Source organism: Lathamus discolor, chromosome 17 (assembly GCF_037157495.1).
Source record: "Lathamus discolor isolate bLatDis1 chromosome 17, bLatDis1.hap1, whole genome shotgun sequence".
In the NCBI taxonomy this organism is placed as follows: Eukaryota; Metazoa; Chordata; class Aves; order Psittaciformes; family Psittacidae; genus Lathamus; species Lathamus discolor.
In genome coordinates this window covers 2,071,170-2,095,327 of record NC_088900.1, presented here as the reverse complement: position 1 = coordinate 2,095,327, position 24,158 = coordinate 2,071,170, and the positions used below count along the sequence as shown (strand labels likewise).

At 44.2% G+C, this 24,158-nt stretch overlaps 1 protein-coding gene across 5 annotated transcripts in view; it reads right to left on the bottom strand.

Moving 5' to 3' along the window:
• The window catches only part of ZBTB44 (zinc finger and BTB domain containing 44), a 38,141-nt gene that overhangs the window by 9,994 nt on the left and 3,989 nt on the right, over positions 1-24,158 (bottom strand). For 2 of the 5 annotated variants that reach the window (XM_065697155.1, XM_065697159.1), the window contains exons 2-4: positions 9,972-11,041; positions 5,639-5,723; positions 767-930 (exon numbers count right to left, since the gene is read on the bottom strand). In XM_065697155.1, the coding sequence (XP_065553227.1) occupies positions 767-930; positions 5,639-5,723; positions 9,972-10,989 (1,267 nt within the window). In that variant the 5' untranslated portion in view covers positions 10,990-11,041. Of the gene's footprint in view, positions 1-766; positions 931-5,638; positions 5,724-9,971; positions 11,042-18,793; positions 18,932-24,158 lie in introns of all 5 variants that reach the window. The other 3 variants (XM_065697156.1, XM_065697157.1, XM_065697158.1) reach the window with 3 other exon arrangements.

The following is a 24,158-nucleotide window of genomic DNA, read 5'->3' as shown; positions in this document are numbered from 1 at the left end:
CAATTGTGGTTGCTCTGCCCCAAAACGCTACAGCATCTGTGTGCACGTCAGAGTCAAGCTCAAAGCAGGAGGTGCTAAACCAAGTGCTCCAGTGCAATAACCCTTCCATGTTCCCTTCATTCACTACAATTTCCATGCTATTACCAGATAATGCTGACAAGTGAAAAACACCAAGAGCAAAGACATTAGGTGTTCATACTTGGTTAGAAATCAGTATGAATGCAACAATTTGGGGATCAAGACTCCGAGGAGGCATTCCCCCAAACCTTTTACTACATGTACTATCTGTAGGAGCTAAATTGCTGATCAAACCAAATCAGTTGTCCTGCAAACCCTCCATAACCTCTGAGATCCAAAGGCATACAACATTATTCAATGCAAGGACATAAGACAGACAACATATTCTTACGGTTGCAAGTCTCCTCTAGAACACAGCAGACAATTACAACATGTAAGAGGAAGAATTTCAGTCTACACCATTTCTTTAGGAGAATGAAAAAGCCATGTATACTTTAGTTCATCTCATGGAAATGACTTGTTCTGATGAGTTTCAGGCAATCAGCTTTTCTTTAGTCCACACAAACACTCGTCATCCATGAGCAGAACTATCAGATTTGATGGATCCAAACAAGCATTCAGTGAGACATACCTCTCTCCAACCTCTCTGAAACTGAAATCCTCAAGCACTTGGCAGGGGATTAAAGCAGAACTGCATTATTCCATTCTACTGAGTCTATAAAGTAGTAATTCTTGGAAGGTTTCTTACCTGAGTGGATAAGCATGTGTTGTTTTAAGTTCTGAATGCGAGTGAAGCGGACCCCGCAGGTTGGACACTGAAAAGGTCTGTCTGGACCATTGGGGCTGGGTCTCTCTGTGCTGCTGGTAGAAGGAGCAATGTAGAGTTGGTAGGGATACTGAACGTTCTCCAAACTACAAAGAGAAAAGTCACTCGTTTACAAGCAAGCTAGAGGGAAAAAGAATAAGCGAGTGGAAAGCTGAGCCTTGAACACGGATAAGAAGAAGAAAAAGGCTGGCACATCACACTGCTCTGGAAATCTGCCTCTGACCTGCATCTGAATTCTTACAGTCATCAACTTCGTATACCAGAGAGCCCTAGAACAGAATCACAGACTGGGCTGGGTTGGAAAGGACCTTAAAGAACATCCAGTTCCAACCTCCCTGCCATGGGCAGGGAAGTAACCTCTGATTTGTGCTCCTTTGAGAACCAGCTGCAAACTGAACTTCAGGTGTGGGCATTTTCTCAAGCATCTCGACCATTTCCCATCAGCAAACAGCCCCTGAGGAGGAATTTCAGGACCTGAGCAAACTGGGAAGCAAAGGGGTATTTTGCAGCTTCAGTGATACGTACGGATGAAGTTAAAGCTGATTCTGCTTCATTTCCATCCAAGTTCAATGAATTACATATTTCTAAGTTGAAACTATTCATCTATTGATTAATACTTGCTCCCTGTCTGATTCAATCAGCTCTAAGAGAACAGCTCAAGAATAGCTGCATTTAAATACCAGCACACAAGAAAGGAACAATTTACCTTTCAAAGGAATTTAGCTCAAACTGACTAATTGCTCCTACATAGCCTCGAGCTGCAAAAACTACCCTGGAATAATCCAAGTCCTCTGGCAAGGAATTTGCTTCGCTAAAGGGCACAGTGCAGTGAAAACAAATTTGGTTCAAACATAACAGCAAGAGGAGTTTGGACTTACCTGGGGTTTCCCTTTCCTGAGCATTAAGGTCTCTATTTTACGTTGAACTACATTTCAGCTTGCTCCCAGCCTGATGGAAGATCAGATGTCACTGGAGCAGCAAACTGTTCTGAGCCTGAATATCCCACAGCCAAAACAACTCCAGTTTAGTTTGACTAAACTCTACTGTCTGAAATGGGCTGTGTCTCCTGCTGCATATCGTCAGAAAGTCCCCTTAACTAAACAAATCCTTCTGCTGGTCCCCTTCCATCTCCAGCCCAGGTTGCTGGTTCCAAGATTAGGTTGAATTTGGGGACTTTTACCACTCACAGGAATGAAACGTGTACTTTGCAAAAGATATTTCCCTAGACAGCAGACACAAAGCCACAGACCAGACCAGGAGGACAAGAATCACCTCTTTCAATCTGTCTGGAAACAGATGTCAATACAACTGGGAGAACTGGTATTTGAATTCTGAGCACGTGATGGGGCTCTGCAGCAAAAGCTCCAGCTGTAAAACGTATCTGGAGAGAAAGAGAGCACCAGGTACCTCTCGATACACAGCAGATAAAAGGAGCTTAGTAGCAGTCAGTCTGTAAACCCCAGAAGGATTTCTGGTCTCACTTGGAACTGGAATAATATTTGCTCTAAGGAAGAAATTTTATTGTCCTTCACTTCTTTTTATACACAGCAGGGTCCAGAGAGCTGTGGGGAAGAGAGATGCTGACAGAACTGTTGATCTTTGCTAAAGGGAATGTTTGCAAGAGGGAAGCTAGAGCTCATATCCTGGGCCCGGCAGAATGCAGCTCCCTGCCACTTAAGTGCCTACAAAAGCCAACTGAGAGCTCCCCAAATGCACCTGAAGTAAGTGAAGGGGTTTTAAAAGGAAGGTTCTGATTTGTCTGAGCAAATTCTTGAGCACCTTTGGCACAACTGTTCCTCTCTGGGAGCAGCTCACTAGACAAAGGACAGATTTTACTCTACTCAGATGTGGAAATAGCAGCTTGTGTCTCTGGAGTTGGTATGGCTGTACACTTCCCACTTTACCAATGACAACTCCATCAACACAGAGTGACAGACAAGTCTGCTACACAAATTGTTTTAGGAAAGTAAAGGAGAAAAGAAGGGGAAAAGGAAAGGGGAAATGAAAGGCGAAAGGAAAGGGGAAAGAAAAGACCGCAAAAAGAACCTAAGGCATAGAATTCCAGCAGCCCTAAGAGCCTGATGATCAAACAGCCCAAGTGATTTGGGCCCGAGATGGACAACATGCCCTCATGTGGCACTTGCCAAATCTCATGCAGGCTGGCAAAGGGACAAATCCCTTTGGAAAAGGTTTCCTTGCCCCCAGCTGGGTGGAGAAATCACCATTCCAATTTTCACAGCTATGTGCAATGCAGGGGGCAGAAAGGGTTTGACTGGCCAGGTATTAAGAACCACTCATAGATGTATGTCGATGTACACACATGTATATCATTCACGCTGTGCTGAGATGAGAATGACTTCAGCTTCTCCACAAGAAACAGAAGAGCTACAGGGACAATCCCTTGGAAGAAATGTAGGATGAAGTTTGTTTTTCTCCTATACAGAAGCTTCCTGAGCTTCTACAATGGGAATCATGAGGCTCTCCAGCTACCAATGACTGCTGTGACTCCGCCATCCTCACACTGCAATCAGGCTGAAATGACTACTGGGGACATAACTGCAGACCTTAGCAGAAGGAAGGGACTACATCTGCAACACAAACATGTTTTCTCTCCCCCCCCTGCTTCTTTTCCCCATAAATACTCCATTTTACGTGACTTGCAAATGGGAGACTTGTGGCATTTGACATTTCCTCTCAGAGCTTTTCTGTAAGAGCCAGATAAAGAGATAGGTTTAAAATGTTTTCCCTCTGACACTAAACTATTCTCCTTGCCAGTTTCTCTTCTTTTCACCATGAGATTGTATACATATTGAACTGAACTCTGACAAACGGCAGTGCCAAAATGCTCAGCGAGCCTAAAAGTGTTCTCTAGGTGTAAATAACAATGATTTGAGCTAAGTGGAGGTTCTCATTGTATTGGCTCGCAGAGACCTTTTATAATTGAGCCTCTGCAGCTCCTGTTTAAATGCAGCCTTTTGAAACACAGACTGTTAAACCAGGCAAGGCTGAATTGCAGATGTGTTGGAACAGTGCATTATACTCCAAATGTGGAATATCAGAGACAGCCTTCACTGGGAAACAGGAGTTTTCATACTTAACAGACTGCTGTGTGCCTATTATTACACGGAACACTGATTCAGGAGGAGGATCAATTCCTGATGTGCACATTTAACACAGAAACTCAAGAGAGAAGCAATCTTCAGTGTTTAAATACTTACAATTGTCTCCACAGTGCTAAGGATGTTAACAGCGGAACAGCTTTAGATGGCCTCATCTTTTGCTTTGGTTTATGAATAGAAATATAACCCATCCCAACTAAAAAAATATAGTTTTCCATATGGATTTGCATCATCCACCCATAACTGATTGTGACATTGAGAATCTCTATTAATAAAATGATGTACAACCTGCCCTTCAACGAAAGGTGCATTCAGATGGATTCATGGAGTAAGGAAGGCCTTGGCACTTTCACTTGAGTCTATTAAATGAATCATTTGGTAGGAAAAATTAGGTCTGGAGTCTAAAATTCCCATAAATTCCCATTTCTTTAATTACAAAATTCCCATGACTTCCCTTGTTGTATAAATTCTATGCGAATTCCAGTCAGTTTTGCTGATGCTTCTGTTCTTTATTTTCAAACCTGGGCAAATATTCTTTCCTCTTCTGCACGGAAGAGACTTGTAGTGGGAATTTTCAGTGTTTTTAAAGGATTTTATGTATCTGGGATCTGTGCTGAAGCTCTGCAATTTCCTAGGAAATGTCTGAAATAATCCAGTGCTGAAAACACGTATTTCACTTGACTTTAGAGCTATAGCTTTCACAATGTGGATTAGTTCCAATGCCAACATGTGCTCCTACTGTCAATTCATATCCTAAGTGCTGGGTATTGTTTTTGCACTGTGGTTTGTTAGCAGATAGATTAAATCTTCTATTTTCCCTTCAGATTTAATCCTGCAATGGGACAAGTTTCAGATGGAAATGGCAGGAAAGATTTTATGAGCTAGGAAAATGTAGCTCTTGGCACTTCTCTCTACAGGGAGGTTCACTCGACGCCTCCCAAAGGTTCCCACTTCTTCGTCAGCCCCACTTGGCTCATGAAACACTATTTAAAGCTAGTTTGTTACTTAGAAAGGGGTAATTAACTATAGGCCATCCCACCAAAGCAAAGAAACCCATTCAAAGTGGTGGTGTGCACCCTTGTGTGACGTTTGCAGGTATACTGGCTGTAAGAGAACTACATCTTGGACCAAACAGACCCATTTTAGTTTGGTTTTCTCTGCCAGCCTTCCCTTATAAGGGATTCCCTTTATAAATCACTCATCCCAGCCCAGCCAAAGACTGCTAAATATTTACACCAAGTGACACACAGCACCTTGATGAGAAACTACTTGCAGAAAGCTTGGGAGAGAGGATTTAAGGCTGTTCTGTCTCTTGTGTGGTTTATGGCAATAGCAAAGTCTGGTGAAGCCAGGACTAGGGACTTGTTTTTGCAGCTTTATGTCAGCTTTAGCATCCATGCAACTACCACACTTGTTTCACAGTGAAGATTTTGCTTTAATCTATTAATAAAGGGAAAACATGACTATCTTTCTTCACAGGAAATGAAAAGCAACAAGTAAGCAAATCCTGACTTTCATCACCTCCATTCTTCTACAGCATCTGAACCTTCAGGCACTGACTGTACTTTGATCACCACAGAGAAGTAGATGTAGAACAACTAAACATAGTAGGATTAAGGCTGGAGAGGGTAATTACAGCACAGCAGAACAGTTTGCACACCACACTGGTACATACCGATCATCATCATCTGCATGAGCGTTAGTGCCAGAGGTACTTTGGAGTGTGGGTAGTCCCTCCGTGACGCCCTCATCTATTGAGCCTAGGCAAAGAAAAAAGGGGGATTCAATGCAAATAAGTGTTCAAAAAGGGTCAGGTGAATACACATTTGTTTTCCCAAATGGTGTAAGACACTAAAATTGTCTTGGAAAATCATTTAGGAAACCCAGAGGCAACATGTTCCAAATGCACTTCTCCGCACAGATTATATAGGACATGGACAACTCAAAGGGCAAATATTCGGCACACCTAGAACAGAAGCTATGTTAAATAGAGCCAGAGGTTTCCAAACACATCCAGCGTTAGCACTGTAAAGCAGGAATTTCATCAGTATTCAAGGCTTCTTGAGCAATAAAGCTCAATCATGTTACTACACTGTGTTCCAGACCTTCTATACATATATCTGTTGATAATGCCTTCATTTATTGGTAAGATGCTTAAGAAAGAGCCCCATGAGACATTGGAAATGCAACACAAAAGAGACCAAACATCTGTTTGTAAGAGAAATGTAGACACAAAACCATTCCAGGGCTTTGCTCAGGGCACAAACAGTCAAGCAAAGGCAGCTCAAGTGGGCTTTGGAACTGGAATCTAAGGTAAATGCAGCACTAAACCAAAGCTACCTCATTGACCTGAAGTGGCTGTGGCTGAGATGGGCCTCCCTCTGGTGCTGAATCCTTGTTTCGGTGTATTAAGCAAGGTTGGTTTGGCCTGATGTCACCACAACAGGGAGGGAAGTTGGCAGTACAGAGCTAAAACAATGCTGAGAACTGCTACCCACCCCTGCAATCATATCCCTTAAGTAAAAGAATTCTCTGGGCTGCATCAAAAGCAGCGTGAGGTGATCCTCTGCTCTGGTTAGACCCAACCTGCAGCACTGAGTGCAGGTCTGGTGTCCTCAGCAGGATGTCTCAGAGGATGCTCAGGGGCCGGAGCACCTCCCATACGGAGACAGGCTGAGGACATAGGAGCTGTTCAGCCTGAAGAAGAGAAGCTGCGTGGAGACCTCAGAGCAGCTTCCAGTGTCTGAAGGGGGCTACAAGGATGCTGGAGAGGGGCTCTGCATCAGGGACTGCAGTGACAGGACAAGGGGTGATGGGTTCAGACTGAAACGGGGGAAGTTCAGGTTAGATACAAGGCAGAAGCTCTTCCCTGTGATGGTGCTGAGGCGCTGGCACAGGGTGCCCAGAGAAGTGGTACAGGCTCCGAAAGAGCCGTCCCTCTAAAGGACAGCGTGTTCTATGAAACCTTCCTGAAGTGAACTACCACTGCGCCTCCGTGATGGGAGGAAACTGCATCTCTGGCAGAGATTTCTACTCAGAATAACATCAGTAGCATCAAAATGTTTAATTCTGGAATGAGCTAACAAACTGGGGAATTCAGCACCTATGCAATCTATAATGTTACAAAAGCCAGTCTCATTCTGCTTTATCCTTCTTGCTCTTGCAACACTTCACTGAAAAACACATCAAACTGCTCTTAGGATTAATTTCATGCCTTCCCTTCTCAAATGGAAACAGCGTTAATGAGTTAGGAGAATCTCTTCTCAGACATATCTATTGTTGTAACCACAATGACTTATTTATCAGGGCCTTGCTTCACGTCTCCTTCCATCTTAGAAAGTGCTTCCAAACAGAATAAACTGCAAATGAACAATCCTTGAAATGGCCCAAATTGTGAATAAGAGCTTTTTGCACCATCAGAAGGAGAGGCAGGAATGCTTTTCTAAATGCACTATAAAACACTGAGATAAATATATGCAATTATAGGAGGAAAATATGTTCAGGGAAGAGAAAGCTGTACTTGAATGTATCTTGCTGTCTGCATTTACTGTTCTTCTGTTGCTGCATAAGGAAATACATCTTTGGGAGGTAACAAGTGCTTTCTAGCTACATCATGTATTAGGTACATAAGAACTGTGCTAATAAGGAAGAGCCCTGTTTCTCTTTGTAGCTAAATGTGAATAAAAACTATGCTGAAGATGGTTAACAGTGTTATGCAGAGACCATTAAATATGAATTCAAACATAGACAAAGACAAAACCAGATTTGTACTTTGAAGACTTTGGCCTAACACATTTCTTCACTCTGCAGCCATTCTAAGGGAGAACATGATGTAATAACATGCTCAATAACAGATTCAGGTTTAAAAATTATCATCACTACAGCCAAGATCCTCTGCCCTGTGCCATACAAGTGGTCAGGTGTGTGACCACAGTGGTATAAAATCTACAATCATAGAAACACACAACCCCAGACTGGTTTGGGTTGGAAGGGACCTTAAAGCTCATCCAGTTCCATGGCCATGGGCAGGGACACCTTCCACTAGAGCAGCTTGCCCCAAGCCCCTGTGTGCAACCAGGCCTTGAGCACTGCCAGGGATGGGGCAGCCACAGCTTCTCTGGGCACCCTGTGCCAGCGCCTCTCCAGGCTGAACAGCCCCAGTGTCCTCAGCCTGTCTCCATATGGGAAGTGCTCCAGGCCCTGAGCATCCTCGTGACCTCCTCTAGACTTGCTCCAGCAGCTCCATGTTCTTCTAAAGCTGGGGACACCAGAACTGCACACAGTGCTGCAAGTGGGGTCTCACCAGAGCAGAACCGGAAAAAGAAGATGGCAAACTTTATCCCAAACAACATGTGCCCACAAAACAGACCCCTGTCAGGTTCAGATGTGATGTGCAGAGTCACTCGTCAACTGAAATCATCTCAGGCCCTTCCAAAGTTACACCTCCAAGGAGTTAAAACCTATTCTTGACCAAGGACCACTTTTCCTGGAGACTTCCCAGCAGAGTTTTTAATCTATGTACTATTTTGGCAACCTACTTCAAGAGTTATATTTAAACTGATATTAAGTTTGCTTGGCAGAAAAAAAGAGCCTTATCTCCAGCAAATAAAACATTTTCCATCTAAAATATCAACACGTGAGCTATCCGAATTGAGGAACAAACCCCACGCCATAAAGTCTTGAATGGAAAATACATGCATTACTTTCTAGTGACTAGTTTACCAGCACTGATTCTATATTGCAACCCTGGAATAGTCAGACTGATGGATTTATTTCCTTTAGAGCAGGCTCAGTGTTATGCTGACCAAACTAAACATATAATAACATAGGCTGTATTTATGTGCTTTGTTGTCCTTTATTTACCTAACTGAAGCAGCCTTTCATGTATACATTATTCGAATGAAGCAGACTAGTATATGTGCCATTCTTGCCCTCTTCAAACAAACCATGCTTTCTTAAACATCTCAGAGCAAACAAACTACCAAGCACAGGTCAAGCCATTGAACTGAAAGCAAAAGAGCTGATTTGGGCCAAATCTGGGTGATTAAACCAGAAATAGTGCAAAACCTCTGACTTCCTAAAAGCCTTTTATGTGCAGAGGGCTGTTACAGTATCCTTGAAGTATTAGCTATTAATACACAGCTGAAGAACACAAAACTGGCTTCAAATTGTCTTTCATGGAAAAAAAAAGGTTTCTCTCAGCAGTTGGCAGTATTTGAAGACGCAACTTGAGACCCAAATCCCACAGAAATGGAAAGATTCTCAGTATTAAGACTGTGGTTTTGTTTCTGTCTGGGGCATTAAGATGACAGTGTTCCATCGCTCACTCTGCAAATCTTCTTACAAAGGCTCTCACTGTCATGATTAGACAAGATTTCATGTCCCATTCTATCCCTCTGTGGCTACACCCACAAATCTCTCAGATTTGGTGTGGCAGCTCAGTTGAGATCATGCCTTTTAGAATCCCAGACTGGTGTGGGTTGGAAGGGTCCTTAAAGCTCATCCAGTTCCAACCCCCTGCCATGGGCAGGGACACCTTCCACTAGAGCAGGTTGCTCCAAGGCCCATCCTTGAACACTGCCAGGGATAGGGAAGCCACAACTTTGCTGGGCACCCAGTTCACAGGGAAGAACTTCTTCCTTACATCTAACCTAAATCTCCCCTGTTTAAGCTTAAACCCATCACTCCTTGTCCTATCGCTACAGTCCCCAATTTGATACTAATAAAACCAGAATCATTTTCTCCAGTTGACCAACTAGAGGTGAAAATGGGTTCTCGATTTCTACTGAATATGATCTATCAACAGGCTTCCCTTTCACAGATGTCTTTTGCAAAGTTAAAGAGCTTCAAATCCCATCCCCACATGAGGGTTTGTATGTAACATTTCATAAAACAGGGAAAAAGCAGGCAGTTTCCCCAGTGTAAAGCAGGAAAAAGAATACAAAGCAGTGTTATTAAGTGCACATATGCCTATTTGTACACGCATGTAACTCCAGAGATGCTCATACCTATAGAGGAAGACTGTGGGCTGATCAGAAGATCCTCCTGCACTTGTTCACTTCCTGGGACTGTCTGTTGATCGCTTAGGGAGCTCTGGGATGCGCTAACAGGCTGTGATACTTCCTCATGAACCTCCTCATCACTTAACCTTTCCACTTTGACACGCACGTCTTCCTCAATGACCAGGGGAGAACTGGCTTTTGTGCTCTCACAAGTCACATAATCTGTAATTCTCCTGTTGGCCTCGGAGGGCCCAGGCATTTCCAAAGTCCTCGAGTTCTCCGCCTGCTTCACCTTCTCAGACTGGAGTCTTCGATCAATTCCAAAAGGAAAAGTCCAGGGAAAAGCTAGGGATGAGTCCACGGGCTGATTTCTGGACTCTGGGTAAGAAGTTGAAGGATTCAGCACTTGGGGGGAACTTGTTTGTGTGTTACACTTAATGGGGCTCTCTGGGGACATCACAATGTAGCTTTTGCGTTTCCTCCGCGACTCGCGGCACACGGGGATGGTCCTTTCCACCACGCTGCACTCGGAGGACACAGGAGAAAGGCTGCCATCCCGAGAGGTGAAATTGCAGTTTGCACTGTTCTCCTGCCCTGCATCCAGCACCTTCTCCTGCTGGCTGTTGGGAGTATTCCAGAGAATGCTGGACTTCATGAACTCTGAGCACGTGCTAGCCACGCTGAACATCTGCATGTAGCTGGCTGCAGCCAACACGTCGATGATGTTTTCCGTGTTAATAGACAGTGTCGCTGTGTAAGCATATTCCAGGAGAGGGATAAATCCAGTCACCGTCACGTGGTGCAGGTCTAACACGCTCTTGCTCTCATCGTCTGCTTGGCCAACGAGTTTGGAACGGAAGAAATCACTGCAGGCTGCCAAAACCACCTTGTGAGCCCGGAAGATCTTGTCCTGGACGCGGATGGTGATGTCGCAGAAGTGGCCGTCGTTGCGGAGCATGTTGAGCTTGCCCAGCATCTCCTGGCTGTGCGCAGGGGAGTTGTGAGTGAAGGTTTTCACACCCATCTTTTCACCGCTCTGCTAGAGTTCTTGCCACATACGAGAGACCACAGGTATCCTGGAACAAAGAGGAGAGGTGTCATTTTCATCTCTGAAAGCACAAGGGCCTTCATGATGCTAAGAATCCATGAAGAAAATCCAGGCAAATCCACTTAGGTCACGATTTTCTAGGATCCACACATTGTGCAGTGGAATATCTCTACAGAAATGCAATGACACACGTGTCATTTCCAAAACCACAGAGCAAATTTACCCATTTTAGCTTTGCAGTTTACCATAGAATCAATCAGGGAAAGACCTTTAAGATCATTGACTCTAATCATCGCCCCACTAATAGCATCCTTCACATTTCTGCTACTGCCCACTGAAAACACAGTTTAAGGAAACAAAAATGCTAAAAAAGCCTTTTTGAAGCTATCAGCTGTGTAAAAAAAATCTGTATTTTTATTTTCTGGGCCCAGGAATGGTTCTTAAACCTGACAGATTTTGCTGAATGATTCCTTAAAGTGGAAAAGACATTAGGTTGGGTGCACTTCCAAGTTTACAGGAGCAGCAAAGCTCCCAGAGAAGGTATTGCATAGCAGAAAAGCTTTAGAGAAACTACAGCATGAATCTGCTGAGGGCAGAGCTCAAGCTGGTAAACATAAAGTAACAGTTGCCAGGAGCTCTGTTTTGCTGCTGTAGTGCAGGTACTGGTTGCCTAAAGCTGCTTTTATTAACTAGCTTTGGACTAGGATGAGAAGTTATTGAACATTCCTTCCAAAACACACTGGATTATAAGCCTCCAAGGGAAGTTTAAATCAAATACACACGAATTGATTTGATATATGTGATGAATAAGACAAGGAGGGCAACTGCTTTCTCCTGAAAAATACATAACTGCCTTCTTGCGGGAGCAAACGTGTTTTGTGTGCTGGAGTAGAAGGGAGCGTGCACCTCGCACTGTCTGCAAGTTTGAAGGCTGCAGCAGCATCTGAGAACCAAATGTCTCTGATTTGAGGAGGGTGAAGCTGATCCACAGCTCCCTCCCTCTGCAACATGGTGCCAAGCTCTGTCCAGACATGCCCTGCCCCTGCATGGAACCTCTGCTGTCACCAAGACTGTCTCTACTTGCAAAAAGCAGAGCATCTCCCAACAAGGAGAAACAGCTCCTGGGTTTCCTCCAGTTATTCCTGGCTTATTTCCCTGTAAAGGAAACAAAAGCCATAAGGTTTCACCTTCTTAAGCCCCCTGCCAAGCTACCATGAAGAGTCTCCTGTGTTCCACGTGACTCCCACAACTAACATGCTATAGAAATATCATCTCAGGAAAGCTGGTGGTTAAACATCAGCAACAGAGTTGGAAGTGATTATATCCAGGAGTCAGCCAACTGCTTCACATCATCCTTCTCCGTTCCCTTACACGTACACAGACACACACCACGCTTGCAAATGGAGCTTTGCAGCTACAAAGAGCACTGCAAGTTTGGAACAACTCACCCAAATCTCCCGAGTCTTAGCACAGATTTAAATGGCAGCTGTCAGAGTCTACCCATGTTCTACAGACATCACTTGGCTGCTTCTGATTCCTATGATTTCACTTTTGATACTTCAAACCCTTTCAGAGGAAAAACATCTCTTGAAGAGAACAGATTAACCAGGAGTTAATACATGTAAAGTCTGAGTGAAACTATAAGGGCCATTTGGATTTAAAATGCAGTTTCAGACTCCTGCAGAGGAACAAGTTAAGAACAAGCAAAACACTCCCTTTGGTGAAAGAAAATATATCAACCTCAAGAGGCAGCTGAAGATCCAGCCTGTTTGTTCTGCAGCATGAATCAAATGAAAAGCGTATTTCATTGATCTCAGAGCAAAACCCTATGGTAAAATCTTAAGTAGCATATTCCAAACTGGCCTTGGGATACCCTTCCTTCTGAATTCCCAGTGCTGGCACATCAGAAGTGCAGAGAACTTCTGTTAGCAACCAGCTACAAAAAGAATAATACATTTGCAAAGATTATCTGTGTATCTGGTACTTAGATCTAGTACCAACACCTACTTATAAACAAGGAGAAAAGTCTAAGCATATAAGACTTATATGCCCAGAAGACAAACCCATCTTCCTTCTCTCTCCATCTGAATGAGTAATGCTCATCCTTCTAAGTGACAGCTCTATTCTGCTACCCTGCTCTGAACCATTCCTTGTTTCGCTTCCTTCCTGCCCGCCTCTCCCGGCTTCCTTTCCCCTTCTTTCATCTTTTTGCTTCCTTGCCCTTGATCTGGTTACAGAATTTAACATAAAGTAGCAGATGTCAGTGATGTGCAATAAATGGATGTAGATTTATTACAGGAGCAGTGAGCCTGCCACCAATGTGGGACACGGCTCTGTACAGCCACTTCTGTACAACAGCCTTCCCCTCACTGCACTGACACCGTTCAAACAAGGGGCTCCTACAGAGGTTTTGGTGTGAACAGAGAAGGCCAAGGGGAGGGCTGAGGAGGGGGAACAGTATCAGTTCTTCACAGTTAGTGAGGTACTAAGCACACCCAGTGGTTTTAGAAGGTGACTTCAACAATATGAATGCATTTCCCACATGGAAAGACGAGCCTGCTAAAGCTCAGGCAGGTTATAAAATGGTTCAATTCTCTTTGTTAATCTTTAAGGGCACTTTTATAGCTGTGCTAACTCACAGTGATCGAAGAGGGTAAAGGGCTGGAACGTTCCAACTCCACCTCGAGTCCAACACCTCTGGATCATCACCAGTTTGAACTGATGTTTCGTCACGTCTCATTACCAGTTATGAGCTAGTCCATGACAGCAGCTCTTACAGACCGTAAGATACAGGGTGAAACAGGAGTGGTTAAAGAACCATAAACCAGAACTAAATATACACAGTAGCTTGGGGTGTGGAGACCAAGGTGCACACTAAGTGATAAGTGGGCTGGAGCTGGAAAGGCTGTTCCTCTTCGAGTCACAAACCATCAGTGATGTCCTAAGCAGGGACTGGGGTTGGGATCAAAGAGGCAGTCACTTCTTTCCTTTCACAGCTACTGGAAGCACACTCCTCCTCGAACAGTCCCCCCCCCACACACACTTATATGTAATTCATCAGAACAGTTCAAGGTAACTCAGCTTATTCTTACTGGGTTTGAATTGTGGTCCCTATGATAATCTTGGGGTTTTCCTTTGGAAGAGGCAGTGAATCAAATTCCCAGAGCTGTTTCTCACTCAGCTATAATCATTTTACATCAGAAGTGAGTGATTTTTTAGCACCACAAAACTGCCACCACACTTCAGGCTCTGTATCCTGATCTGTGGCAACTTACATCATGAAAACACTCATTTTTCTGAATACTAAACCCAACACACTTCAGATACATAAATACCACATTGGCTTTAGTGCCCAGAAATCTTAGGGAACTCCCACCCTCACGCTCACCAACCCCTCAGCTGTGAAGCCATGGTGTAAGTCTCATCACCAGTTATCTTTTTTAACCCACGCCAGTCACCGGGCACTGGTTACAGCACCCATCAAGGGTGGTGAGGAACTGGAACACCCAGAGAAGCTGTGGCTGCCCATCCCTGGCAGTGCTCAAGGCCAGGTTGGACACAGGGGCTTGGAGCAAGCTGCTCTAGTGGAAGGTGTCCCTGCCCATGGCAGGGGGTTGGAACTGGATGAGCTTTAAGGTCCCTTCCATCCCAAACCAGTCTGGGATTCTATGAAACAACAGCAGCAGCCTGGGCACAGACAAATATTCCATGGGGATAAACGTGTGATTTTATTAGCTGGCCTAATAAAAGGTCCAATCTCGCACTACAAATGTTGCCTGGTTTCACTTGATACAACTGCTAGTGGGAGCTGCCATGCTGTTCTCACTTCAAAGGACTCAGCAGCGCCTTCTAAACTCTGTTTAAACCCATGCTTTAAGTCAGGTCAGTAAACCTGGTTTGAACTCAGCCCCCCACTGCCAAACCTGACAGTAGGATTTTGGGATTTACGAAGAAGAGAAGGCAAACAGGAGGTTTCTTGGCTCAAAATGACGTCAATGTGCAGCGCTCGCTTTGGTGTGGTGGCATCTGTGGAATGCAAACCTGTAACCTTTAACTGGCAGTGGGTGGCTGGCCCAGGGAAATGAAGCATCCAGATAAGCATGCAGGGTTTCAGCACTTCAATTTCCTCTAGGACAGTGTACTTCCCACTGCAAGTGTACAAAGGAGCTTGTGTTACCTTAGGCACCTTAGGGTAAAACCTGAAGCAGATGCCGAGCTGCAGTCTATAAAAGGAGGCTGAGGTGATATTACACAGGAGAGCATTCAGTACTGGGGCTGGACTGGGTCTATTGGTTTGGGAACCAGTGCTCCAAGACACTGAACTTGGTTCCATAGTACCTTCCCTCCAAGCTTCTCAAAAGAGGACAATTTTCAGTCATCTTCAGCTTTAAGGAGTTTAAGGGGGGGGTTTGTTCTTGGACAGCCCTCCAAGAAGGCCTCTGTCTGCCCAGCAAAGAATCACTGGTAAGTAACTGGAGAACTGCACTTGGGAGCTGTAGTGGTAGAGCAATTTCATGTAGCAAGCTGAAGACTTGGAATGCTGCAATCCATCTATTTCTTGTGAGCAGCAATATTCCCTTTCACAGCAGAAGCCATATCAATGTGTGTGGTGTGCTTGTCCCATGTACTCCAGAAGTTCTGCACTGGATAAGGCCATTTATTTTGTTAAAATTGGGGATTTGGCACTTTCCATCTGCCAGAGCTTTTGAGGCTGCTGGCTGCATCTACCAGTAGTGGCATTTGCAAAAAGCATTTAACCTCTTTGTACCCAGGGCTCTGCTTCATATTACTAGCACACCTCTTAAAATGCCTCAAAACAAAACCCTATGATAACAGAAAGCAAAAGTTTTAACTAATATGCCATGACAAAAAGGAAGATGTGTGAGGGCATGGCCAAGTCTCAGGATGCAGTTACAGCACTCACATTAGCGTTGCAACCCAAAACATCAATCTTTAATGTGGACAGGAAAAGAATGACTCAGATGATGGAAAAGAGAATTGACATGATGCAAATCTGGAAGGTGGAGTCGAAGCTCAGAGCTGGTGAAAGCACTGAGACAAGTAGTGGGGTGCCAAAACCAGCAATTTATTCTACTAAATGCTTTTATTGTCAATGGAGATGGTCAGCTGCAACAAGAAGGAGAAAAGGAGAAAATATTTACATATACATCAGAAAGGAAGGTTCAGGGCAAATTCTGAAGACTTACTTCCCCTCGCATAAGAGTACTGACTATCTGATACTGCTTTTCAGCTGTGTGTTGAATATAGAGGGAGCTGATACCCCCTCTCTTAGAGATGCCACTTATCACCCCTGCAGTGCATTAATCATCTATTCTGGCTTTCTGCTTTAACTCTAACTAGCACCAAGGTGTAAGCTTTGGTCAGAAACCAACCTGAACGTACCAAACTTGAGCTCTCCACATGCTGGAACATGTCAGTTGCTCAGTGGTGAGGAGAAGTGGTAGGCACCAGGTATGAGGCTAATGAAAGAGCTCCAATTCCTGTGCAAACCCCTAAAAAGTTATACAAAAATGACAAATGTCTGCTCAACTTTTGCCAGGATGAGCCCAAGGCCTGCTCAGAAAATCATCCCCATGCATCACCTCAAAGTGGGGTCCCAAGTTTTGACTGAATAGAGGGTGCTCCTGGCTCTTCCAAGCTTCAGCAGCACGTCCCTCAACTGCCACTTGCCCTCCTGGCACACAGGGTGAGAGACACATCCACTCTCTTGAATCAGAGCTGATCTGAGCAGAATTGAAGGGGCCTGTGCAAGAAGCCAAAGCAGCTTGTTAGAGACCCATACTACCAAATCCCCACTGTGACAATGGGAAAGGGGCTGTCCTTTCAATCCACTTCTGTGTGTGCCTGTTACTGGATTTATCCCAGACTGCTTTGGGTTGGAGGGACTTAAAAGCTCATCCAGTTCCAACCCCTTGCCCTGGGCAGGGCCACCTTCCACTTGGAGCAGGTCACTCCAAGGCCCTGTATCCAACCTGGCCTTGAACACTGCCAGGATAGGGCAGCCACAGCTTCTCTGGGCACCCTGTGCCAGCGCCTCAGCACCCTCACAGGGAAGAGCTTCTGCCTAAGAGCTCATCTCCAGCTCCCCTCTGGCAGCTACCACATGTCAACTACATTTATTTTAGGATATTAAAACCAGCCCAAACCATACCAGAGAGCTGTTGAACTGTGAGACCATCAGAAAGACAGATTTGTAAACCATCAGTGAAACCATCATCGTTTTTCAGGAGCTGTTGTTTCACACACACCTAATGTGAAGCTCAACGTGTCTTAGGGATTTTCGGGCTGTTTTCCTGATTAGTCATTTGCATGGAAATAAAGATGTAAAAATTCACCAGTCATGTTCTGACAGAGTGGCAGGAGGTATTAAAGAGAGCCTGGAAGTATTACAGCATGAAGAGGAGCTTTTGTTGGAGCCCAGCACACAGTAGAGGATGGATATTTGTGCCCCCAAACCAAACTGGATCCACAAACCTGCCAGAACTCCCTAGTGATGGAACATAACAAGACACAGCACTCACCTATTTGGGTCAACACATCTTCCAGCATGTCCTGTGTCTGTTTGAAATCCCCAAACATATCCTGGAACTCAGAAACCAGCTCTTCCAACCCCTGCATCTGGCCGAATGCACAAGGCATCTGCCCGAGTGTAATAGATTACAGATGCCAAGGCCACATGCAGTAACTGCACCAGCAGCCACATCTTTGCAGCAGACTCTTGTGCAGCTCTGGCTTGTCATTTCCTCATCAAAGTGACACTTCTAGATTTATCCTTGTCCTGTTTATATGGCCAACAGATGTGACTGAACACACAGTGGCAAGAGAACTGAATCCTAAATGTAAACCTTTCTTTCCAATTTCAGTTGCAGGAGCTGTCTTAGAGCTGGAATTCAAGTCATACACAATGAAATCTAACCTGCTAAATGGCCACGTTGGCTCCTGGGCAACACCAATAGTCTGCACAGTGGTGGAAAAAGCCGTGGCCAACAGCAGGTCCTGCTGAGTGATGGGAGAAGCTAAGAGCTGACAACAGCTTGTGCCCAAAAACGCTTGGGAACCACTGGCAGACAACAGAGAGCTCTGTATGAAGGCACGGAGTGTGCTAGATGAATCCAGCCAGAAGATTAAAGCATAGCTACAACACCCAGCCTAGATAAAACTTGCAGATTAAGATCACGCTGTAGGCATGTAAAACATGCTACCACTCCTTTCATTAGAAGTCAATCTAAAGCTGTTTCCATCACTCTGCTGTGATTACAACCAAGCTTTCATTCTCAAGGTGCTAGCGTACCAGGAGAAGAAGCAGGAGTGTTCAAAGATTGTCTCCTTCTGTGGTAGGCACCTGCCAGCAAACTTGGCAACAGCAACGCTGTTATTTCCATCACTCAAATATTTAGTGCAGGAGCTCTGATTGTTTAGAAATATAGATGTTTTGATCTCTCCAAGATAGATGATTATAGGTGTTGGTATACAAGTGCAGCAATGTGGCTAATGAAAACAAGCTAAAGAAAAGAAGAAGAAAAACTGACAAGGGGACAGCACCTGTGTTTACTGAACATTAAGGGTGTAAAGCTGCCTGGAGAATGCGTTTTTGAGGGAAGAAAAAGCAATGCCACCTATGATGAGAACTTCATTACAGTGTTTGAGTAACATGACATGCACTTATTAGTGAAAACAAGGAGATGAACAGACAAAGTGAAGCTGAGGAGCTGGCTGAAAAGAAGTCATTCGTGTACTTGAAATAATTTGAAGCATTTACCTCTCAAGTGCCATGAGGACTTGTCTTAGCAATGATCTCCCAATGCTTCCATAGAGACACTGGCTCAGAAAATGCTGATGGAAAGGTTAAGATGTATTGTCAGCACAACGCAGAGACAAATGATTGAGAACTGCAGGCCTAGGAACAGAATGAAATTCATGGCAAATCCAAGAGTATGAAATTAAAGCCTCAATATTATACATTAGGGAGCAAATAACGGACTGGAGCTAGAACCTGGAAGCTAAATGAGTTAAAACTGACTTTGGAGTAAGATCTCCACATGATTATATGCAAACTGAAAGGCCCACAGACAACCCCACTATTAGAACACCCCATGTGTTGGTCAGGGATTTGTCAATATTCATTTTAACCTCCTGAAAGGCTCCCAGGAGAGTTTCTTCTCTGTGCCGCTCCCTCTTATAGTGTCTCTAAAGTAAAGTATACTCAGACCTTTACAGAGCAGCTGACTTCACCAGGTGATGTTTCAGCTGGGAACATGTACCAGCTAGAAGTGATAGGGCACACATTAAGTGTGCTGATCAGCAAGACAGCACCCCTTAATCTTGGGATCTAATTAAAGAGGAGATTACAATAATCAGGGCAGCTCAGCAGTGTGCGACGTATGTAAATGGTTGCTCTGACGCCACTGATGGCTTCTAATGCAACAGCTAGAAGACAAGATACTTCTTGAAACCAGCTACAGATATATAAAGAAGACAGACATTATTTCCTTAAGACGCTCTATCTTTCTACTTCACTGAGGTTCACAGCTCAAACAAATTCCATGTTTCATGCAGCAGCTGATCTCTTAAATAAGATTTCTTCCAGTACCTAAAGTAACTGACAAGAAACCTGGAGAGGGGCTTTGGACAAGGGCCTGTAGGGACAGGACAAGGGGAATGGCTTTAACCTGCCAGAGGGAAGATTGAGATGAGCTCTTGGGCAGAAGCTCTTCCCTGTGAGGGTGCTGAGGTGCTGGCACAGGGTGCCCAGAGAAGCTGTGGCTGCCCCATCCCTGGCAGTGTTCAAGGCCAGGTTGGACCCAGGGGCTTGAAGCAAGCTGCTCTAGTGCGAGGTGTGCCTGCCCACGGCAGAGGTTGGATCTGGATGAGCTTTAGGGTCCCTTCTAACCCAAACCACTCTGGGATTCTATGATTTATCTGCAGGGAATTTAAAACAGTAACTTTGCACCATTCTGATGTAAAGAGCTTGAGGAACACTATCGGGTACAATATTCTGGCTACCGTACCCCTAATGACATGAAAGGAACTCCCTGTGTTGTCACAGCCTTGGAAGCTTGCCCCAAGCCTTGTTTTCCCAAGAGTTCTCCTAGTTTATTTGCAGTCAGCTCTTTCAGACAACAGAATGTTACCATTCAGTGCTTCAAAGGCCCCAGGTTTAACTTGCTGCCTTTTAGAAGCTGTTGTGTGAAGTACAAACCTGATGTGCCTAATATAGCTTTCACATGCTTGAATAAGCAAACCAGATAAACACCACCTTCACTTCAAGCTTCTTATCGTAGCAACCTCACATCAGTGTTCCAGATACTGCAGAGGCTCTAACAACACGAGCTATAACTGCTAAAAGGTCTTTTAGAGACTGAATTATGTTTATTCTCATAATACAAATTAGTGTGAACTTCACTAGGTAGAATGTATTGAGATGTTTAACAGGAGATTTGCTGCCCTGCAATCTGGGTTGTTCACAAGGTCTCTGAAACAGCACATGATCAAACTATTAGTGGCATTACCAGAGCACTCTGGAGGTGTTTGTGCCATCAAGACAGAAGCAAATCTCACTTCTTTCAAGTTGTTTTGTTCCTAGAATAAAAGGAACAGGTGAATTCATAGTCCCCTTCATATCCTCATGCAGGCAAGTGCCACAGAACATAATCAGATTATGGACTGATGCGTTACATCCCTGAGGCACACATTCAAATTTAACCACCCTTTCCATGACAGTGCTCATGCATAATTTTTATGTGATCCTCATGGCTCCTTTGCACTTTCACTCTGTGCAAAGCCAGGTTAAATCTTTCCCAGATTTCTCAGTGTGGAAAAGCCATTACATGAGTGCTTCCCTCGCTAAAAAGTAAGGCTTTGGGTTTATAGTCTTTAACAGCAGGCCAAACAAACGACACAAAACCAAACCAAGCTGAACATTAAATTCTCTCAAATACTGCAAATTGCCAAAAAATATCCATAAAGTGCTTTCATTTGTCACATGGCAGCAAACTTTCTAGATTAAACTAACTCCAGAAAGCTGTTTCTTCTAGTTTTACCGTGGCTACCCAGAGCATTTCAGTGCTCCCTTTCAGCTCTGCAAGTGTAGCAACACAAACAAATGAACAATACACATCAAAACCACTACTCAAGCCCACTTCCCACATTAGTAACTGCAGCAAAAATCCCTAAGCCTTTCCTGATGGGACCACGTGAAAGAAATCTCCAGGAAGATGGCATGGGGTTTGTATCGGCAGACCAAAATACACAAGATTTTCCTAGCAGCATCACTGTATTAGAGCCATGAAAGACTCAGAAGGCAGAAAACTTCATCTGTGCTTCCTCACACATGTATTTCTTCATTTCCTCCACGACAAAACCAGGGCCTAAACGCCCCAACAGCAACCAAAGTGAAGGATCCCTCCTCTCTGCTGTGCCTCCTACCTTATGTGCACAAGGCTTTCATTTTTGTCACTTGGAAATGACAAACCTGTCTCCTCATTTTCCAGAAACAAACGACTGTAACTGCATATCACCATCATTAGGTTGGTGACAGCCAAATTTGGCTAAGTGCTAGTTTTTACTAGTTCAGCACAAAGCTTACCTGTCAACCCATACATTGTTTGAAGTATTCAGGTTTATGACAAAAAAAAAAAAATGACAGCTTCCCTTCTCTCACTTTTATTTTGGATGAGCAAGGAAGTGTTATACATCAGTGAAATCCACAGTAAATGAGTTTTCCCCAAGTCCAAAGCAATTCTTACATCTCCCTAAAGCACACTACTAGTCTCATTAACACCCAAAGTGCTGGAAGCCTGCACTGCCAAGAAACACCAGCACAAAACCTGCGTAAAGAGCAAAGGGGAGAGATCAAGGCAAAGTCACACATCTGTACAATGTGAAGAGGAGAAAAGGCAGTGCTGCTCCAGACAGTGTGGACGGCAGCCAGCTCAAGGTGTCACAGACACATAAACAAGCAGCCACCTTTCCAACGGAAGCAGCTACAAAGCATCCTGAGCAAGTTGAAGCAAGGCAGGAATGTGGTTGTGTCATCACCCTTTTAGCCCTTTATGTTGCTAATGACTTCTGCAGATAAACTTCAGTGCCTAAAAGGAGTTCTTCTTGGCCCTGAAAACTCAAAATCCTTGTATTTATCCACAAACCACCTTATCAGGTGAGCAGCAACTACCTGATTCTCCCCTTGTATGGCCAAAGCTGGACTGGCAGAGTTATATCCATGGATCAGGCTGGGGCTCCGGACAGTTTAATGGGTTTTCTTTCAACCTTTGGTGTCTTCACTAACACTGCACAGAAACTTCCCAGAATAGGTCTTTCTTTCCAGGGTATTTATCCACTTAAAAAAGGCACTGAAAGAAAACTGCTGAAACTCTTTGACCTGCAGAGCTTCAACACTCCATAAATATCTGTCCCAAACACCCACTAACCCACCAGTGATTCCCAAACATACTAGTGGTTTCTAAAGCTCTTGGATCTCCACTTTCATGCTTCCAAAACCTTCCAGGAGGTTGGCAAGAACACCCCGTAACTTCTTCCACAAAGCAGTCTTGGTAATATCCAAATACATATCAACCACCATCTGTAACTAGATTCATAAACCAAGATCATCTTCAGTATCTGTATTGCCATTAAAACAGCTCTCACTGCCGTGACCACATTTATTTGTGCTTCTGAATCAGTTACACACAGTAAGTGTTTATAATGCTATCACAGATGAGCTACAAAGTGTCCCTTTATTAGAAAGCATCTCTGCTCTGACAAAATCTGCCTGCATTCAGTGTTCCTGGGTAAAGCAAGCAGATAATTGTGGTCAAATCACCTCAGAACAAAACAGCAGAGCTTAAAGAGGAAAAAAAAAGTGATGCAGAACAGCCTCCACAGGCAGATGTACTAAACAGACTGGGATGATACAGCTTGGAAAAGGACTGAAAAACAACCCAAAGAAAGAACACTGAGAACACAGATGTATAAAACTTGCAAATCAGGCGGTGACTGGAAAAAGGTTCTTTCTTCTTTCTCATACACGTCTTTCTCACACAAAAACCAGGAGGCACTCAATGAGGTTCCTATTCATTAGTTTATAGAAACAAACCCAGGAGTTCTTTTTGCACAAATTGTGGGATTTATTGCAGAAGCTACAGGTATAAAGTGCTCAAAAGGTCTTGGCAAATCCAACAGGTCTAACAGGCACTATCAAACATGACTGGCAGCACCTACCCTCTAGTGTGGGCCACCTCAAAACCCTTCACCTCATAGGGGAATGATTTCTGTGCTATGTGTGCTCCTGTTTGCCCTCTACTTGAAACATAAGAATTAAATGTATTCCTCTCTCCCATCCCATACATGTGAATTCCATTTCACTGGGTTTGCCACTCGTGTCCTACCACCCCCATTTCATTTTGGCATTCTGCACAAAGCAGGGCTGGACATTTGTTTTAATACAGTGAAACCATTAGAAGAATCAATCTGATCTCCAAGGCAAGTTAAGAGAAATGGACCCCTATGCTTACTTTGCAATAAGTACACAACTCTTTAATCAGATCTATATGGTACAACAGCATCTTTCAAAGCAACAGCAGCACCCACGAGCGTGAAGTGTTTGATTTTCTTACATAAATCGATGTTTCCAGCATTATTTTTCTCTGCTTGTAACTGCTGAAGTGTTAACCACCCACTTCCACATCAAAATGCTACTACAGGTAGAGGCACATCTCCCACCCAGTTCTGTTCCTGCCATCTTACACAACACTGTTTCAAAGGAAGAAGCAATTGAATCTGCTGCCCCTTTGCAGCCATTCCCAGATTGATGCCGTATTTCAAGCGACAGACTGTGAACACGCTCTGCAACCGCGGCATTTCATTTAGAAGTCAGCACTTGACACGTTGAAGTATTTGGAATTCCTCAAGTCTGGCTGTCTGCACAGTTGCATAATTTGAGCAGGGATAACCTACTTCTAACCAAGCGAGAGGGAAGAATGTCAACAGACAATCCCTTCTACGTCAGGGGACATCTCCTTCCTCGTCACGTGCCAGCAGAAGCAGCACTGCTTTGTCAGTTTGACTTTCTCCTCGTTTAAGCTGGTGGATTACAGTGCTTAAAAGGAGTGATGTTAGACAGACAGGAA